Source organism: Camelina sativa, chromosome 20 (genome assembly GCF_000633955.1).
Source record: "Camelina sativa cultivar DH55 chromosome 20, Cs, whole genome shotgun sequence".
Classification (NCBI taxonomy): domain Eukaryota; kingdom Viridiplantae; phylum Streptophyta; class Magnoliopsida; order Brassicales; family Brassicaceae; genus Camelina; species Camelina sativa.
The window spans coordinates 28,889,577-28,894,479 of record NC_025704.1 but is presented as its reverse complement, the minus strand read 5'-3'; the positions used below and the strand labels follow the sequence as shown (position 1 = coordinate 28,894,479).

At 39.9% G+C, this 4,903-nt stretch overlaps 2 protein-coding genes across 2 annotated transcripts; both read right to left on the bottom strand.

The window, feature by feature from the left end:
• Positions 669-1,178, bottom strand: LOC104772931. The gene has a single exon (XM_010497486.1). The coding sequence runs from the start codon at positions 1,176-1,178 to the stop codon at positions 669-671; it is 510 nt and encodes a 169-aa protein (XP_010495788.1).
• LOC104772930 lies at positions 3,430-4,525 on the bottom strand. Its single transcript, XM_010497485.1, has 2 exons — positions 4,302-4,525; positions 3,430-4,082 (listed from the first exon to the last, which is right to left on the bottom strand). Exon 2 carries the CDS (start codon positions 4,078-4,080, stop codon positions 3,430-3,432), a length of 651 nt encoding a protein of 216 aa, XP_010495787.1. The 5' UTR covers positions 4,081-4,082; positions 4,302-4,525.

Here is a 4,903-nt window from a genome sequence, read left to right as displayed (position 1 = left end):
TACTTATTACTTTCACGCAGGTGGTCCATATGATCCGTAACAGTCTGTTAGGATGATTATGGTTCGCTGAATTTGAATACAATTTAATCACATCACGCTCATCATATCATAGGATTGCCAGTAGGGACAAGTTAGTGTGCTCAAAATGGATAGAAACTAAGCACCAACCATGGACCTAAAAATCAAGTCTATAACGTTAGAAAATCGATTGTACGTACACTGATGAATATACGTACGTGTGTACACAGACCATAAATATACGTACGTGTGTACACAGACCATAATAAGGCCGTTACTTAGTTGATGGTACGTACACATATGAATATACGTACGTGTGTACACAGACCATAATAAGGCCGTTACTTAGCTGATGGTATGTATACATCTGATAAAGGCCTAACATATACTAATACTGGTTAGAAAGACGTCATAATGATACATATCTAGACCCTCCAATATACAAAAAACACTACACCTGAAGAGGGTTTACAAACAACCGATAGGAGCTATGTGAGTGACCAGACCTCGGAAAATCTAAGAACGACATCCTCAAATCCCACATGTTACCAAAAAAATGACCAAACACGCATCTTCTATTAGCAACACGCGTAAAACCAATCTTCAATTTTGCAAAATCATACTGCTCCGGTAATGTACATGGAACCTCTTCAACTTTTTGATCCCGAGTTGAACTCAGCTTCCGGATAATCTACTGTCTCCGACGTAGCATCTAGTTGGAGAAAGCAGTCTCGGTCTGGGACCTCATCAAACACGTCTGCAGCAAGTTTCATCCTAATAGAAGGCATGGCCGCATCACATAGGCCTGTGTAATTTACTCCAAGAGCTATACACTCTAAGCACTTCAACGTGTACACACCACAGTCACCTTGTTGATAGTTCTGTGGGAGTGTTTTCACCCGGTAGTAACTAAATGCCGCCGCCCCGATATGCTCATCTTTGTACCTCCGGTTATATGCTTGTATCAAGCGTGGGATCATTTTTGCGAACGGTTTGCACTTCTTTTGTAGACTCTCGTCGGTTCTACCGCTGTTTATGCTATCGTAAACTCTTAGCCTCCGCTGGACTAAGTCAGTTTCGATGGCTACCCAATGGTTGTTATCGAGGTTGTATCGGAAGAGCAGGGTGTCTACATCGTCAACCCACACCTTGTTTGTCATTCCGTATTTTGGCAGCCTTCCCACTACGTCTCAAAATAACCTTCTCCAAAAACCCATTGATTAGAGGCTTCCATTTTAGGGAATTCGAATGCCCACATACTAACAAACAAAGGATCGAGAAAAGCAATACGATCTGTTTTATATGGGGATGGCGTTTGCATCCCCCTAATACGGAACATATGCATACATGTAACCATGTGCTGCAACATGAGTGACATCTATCAGGCATTAGTATACCATAGTTAATTGCGTCAAATGTTATGCTACGAAGCTTACGCATCCCATAACCAGCCGAATGTTGTAGTTGGCCACAATTGTTTAGGGGTCAGGAGGCGAAAATAAAATTCGGCATTTCCAGTGCAAGGTACTTTAGCCCTGAATACCAAAATTAACAAATCAGTTATAGATCGTAGTCCTCAAATCCGAATATAGACACTAATTATATACAACTCTAAATGAAGACTTACAAATCATCAGTTAGGAAGGACATCAGCTTTGCAATTTTCTCAGGACTTGCCTCACTAAAAGGATCGTACACTGCGGGAGATAGGACTACAATGTGGCTTTCACGTCGGGTCATTAATGCAGCTCGCATTGATTCGTCATTAGGGTTTAACCCTATGTTGGTGCCCACTGGATCTACTAATAGAAGATCAAGCTCTCTTGATGGAGGAAACACCTTTTGTAACAAATATGCAAAATACCTGGCTTTCTCCTTATCTTTCACTGTATGAGACGATGCAGGACTGCTGGTCCCCTTGGTTAAATCCACAACAGATTCGCACTTTCGATCCGACGAGCCAGGGTTACCACCACTTACCGGATGGATAACATTAATAGGAACGGGTTGAGCACCTGCTCCATCAACTTTGTCATTATACTTTGCTCTTTTATCGCCTTCCTCTGTCTCCCAACTTTGTACTCTTTTGACACGCTGTACACTGTCTACCATCTGCTTTGGAATTCGCTCTACACTGTCCTCTGGTTCGATTTTAATACTCCCAGACCACATGACCTTATCCTTAATGGCTAACGGATTCCTAACACAACTAGCAACTTTATAACCATCCTTGTCCGAATGCTTTATCTGATATAGCCATGACTTGAAACAAAAGACATGTATTTGACGTTATATACAAGACATTTGAAATATAATATGACGCTGTTAAACTAGAGACAAAGTATACAAATTGCTAAATTGTGTGTACGAAAAAAATCATATATCAAAATAATTACAAAATTATACAACTTCACAAAACTGAAATTGATATTGTTTCCTCGAATAGATAAATACAAAGACTTCATACTGAACAATAGATATATAATAACAATTTTATCAATACGGTACGCAGATCATACCTCCTCTATTTTTTGTTCGTCATTTCTTAATGTAAGAGGTCCTTGCGTATGCGCTCCTCCATCCGTTGTGTTGATAACAACTTTCTTCAATAGTTGAACGTCACTCTCAAAGTTACCCATCCTACTCTCCATACCTTGAAGTTTGAACACAACTTCCGCTATTGCTCTAGAAAACGATATCTGAATATTATCCATTTTCGCCCCTAGTGTTTCAACCATAGTAAATAACCTTCCACTACCATCTTCACCCTGCACACCTGAATACTTATCTCCAGACGCCTTCTCTGCTGAACATTTGTCCCCAACACTTTCTTTCTGCTCCTTCGCATTATTGGGGACATTACGGATGCTGGTTGGGGCTGTTTCAAGGAAATCATCGTCACTTACCCCTGCAACATGTTGCCTCCTCTCCCTCTTCTTCGTATGTTCCCCCTTCCTTTTTTTTACACAATCCCATTCTCTTTCATCCACTTCGCCATTGATCACGTCTAACAGCAGATTATCCAGTTTCTTCTTCAAACCTTCTCCTACACCATACACACAATACTGTCCTGGCCAATCTGGATATATGAACTCCAAAGGTTTAGGTACTAAATGCTTCACCTGAAGCTGCATTTCAGATACCATAACTTTTAATAATCTATCACAAAGAAAAAATGCAGACAAATAATGTATACGTAAATTGAAGGCATACCTCCCCATTATTAAGGAGTTTGCTCCCGGATATGAAGGCTTCGATATCCTTCCTTGGCCTCCCTCCTCTCCACCTTAACAGAGGCAAATCTACACCTTCTCTTACATTCCCGTAGCTAGCCCCCAGCACCTTCACGCTCTCAAATGCCCATATCAGCAATACATGGACACATCCATGGAGGGCATAAGCATTGTTAGGTCACCCAAGGACTTTGATGGAATCAACTAAACTCTTGAATCCAACCCTACCCCATTGAAAACTCTCAAATGCTTCTTCATTCAACGCCCTTTTAGCGTATTCCAGAGGAATCCGACTGTTCCTTGATAAACCAAGCACTCCAACATGAACAAGATACAACCGAGCTATCTGCGTCTTCATTTCATCAGACCACCCACGGCAGCTTCTCAAACCCTCAACTAGCTCCTCCCAGTTGGGTCCATTAAAAGCTTTCACCTTTAAAGCCGCCCATAAAGGTGTATGATCGACTTCAAACTCTGTTTCATCAATCTTCTCACAATTCAAACCACTAATTTCTTCATATTCATATAGAGAGAACCTCAGCGGCTTTCCTCCAACCAAAAACCATACCTCCGAAGGAATGTTTATTGCCAATTGATTGGACAATAGATAATGGATGGTCTTCCCACAAAACAGGTAGTCAGATTCGGCTAGATCCAATAGAACTCCCAGCTGCGAATTCTTTCTTATTTTGTCATACACCTCATCACCAACAAAGCCTTTCAAACCACCAAGATTGGACAAACTACAATCGTGGTGCATGCTTCTCATCGGCAGTGGAAAATTACCAACCCCATACAACCTACTTGGATACCTCTTGCTTGACCCCATATCTACGACAGAAGCTTTAGTTTAGTTATTAATTCAATATCACAAAACATTTGTTGCTTAGATTAGCAACGAAGCAACATGAAGTCACACAAATATCTTCCGAAAAACAGAGCTCAACAACATACAGAAAACTAACATACAATATACAAGGCCTACTATGTAATACTCGGGTATAAGAAAACAGTAAGCAATAGAGACTAAACCACGATATAGAAATTTACCTCTGAGCAAATCGCTTTATTTCCCTCCTCCTCTACTTCAAACCACCTCGCCGTCAACTCGCCGTCAGTGGTCCTCCAGCCAAACGTCCTCCACACAGATTCTTTTCACGCCGCAAGCTATCTAAAAATAGCTGATCTCAACCCAACAATCGTAAGACAAACAACACAAAGATTCAAGGGATCGACTTAGGTTTATGATCTTTTTATTTTCCCCTTTTAAGATCTTCGTTTTAAAAGAGAATGGCTAAATCGTAATAAAACACACAACTCAGATATAGAAGTAATTTGCAAACTTTTATGTGTTATTCTAGTAAGACAGAAATCTCAACGTGTTAGTCTAGTAATAAACCTACTTTTATGCAATATTCTAGGTAATTTCCCAATATTATATATCAAATTTTTATTATCTTGAAAATATCTTACTTATCTCCATTCGTGCTTTATATCTCTTATGAGCTGTAAAACATGTTTTTGTGTATGACATTATAGATGATTTGATACTTTTATAGTAAATTTTTTATTTTTAAGTCTAAGAAAGAAGGATTAAGGTCGCAAGACCTTGATTTGATGTTATTTAAGTTTAAAGAAGAAGGATCGACGAA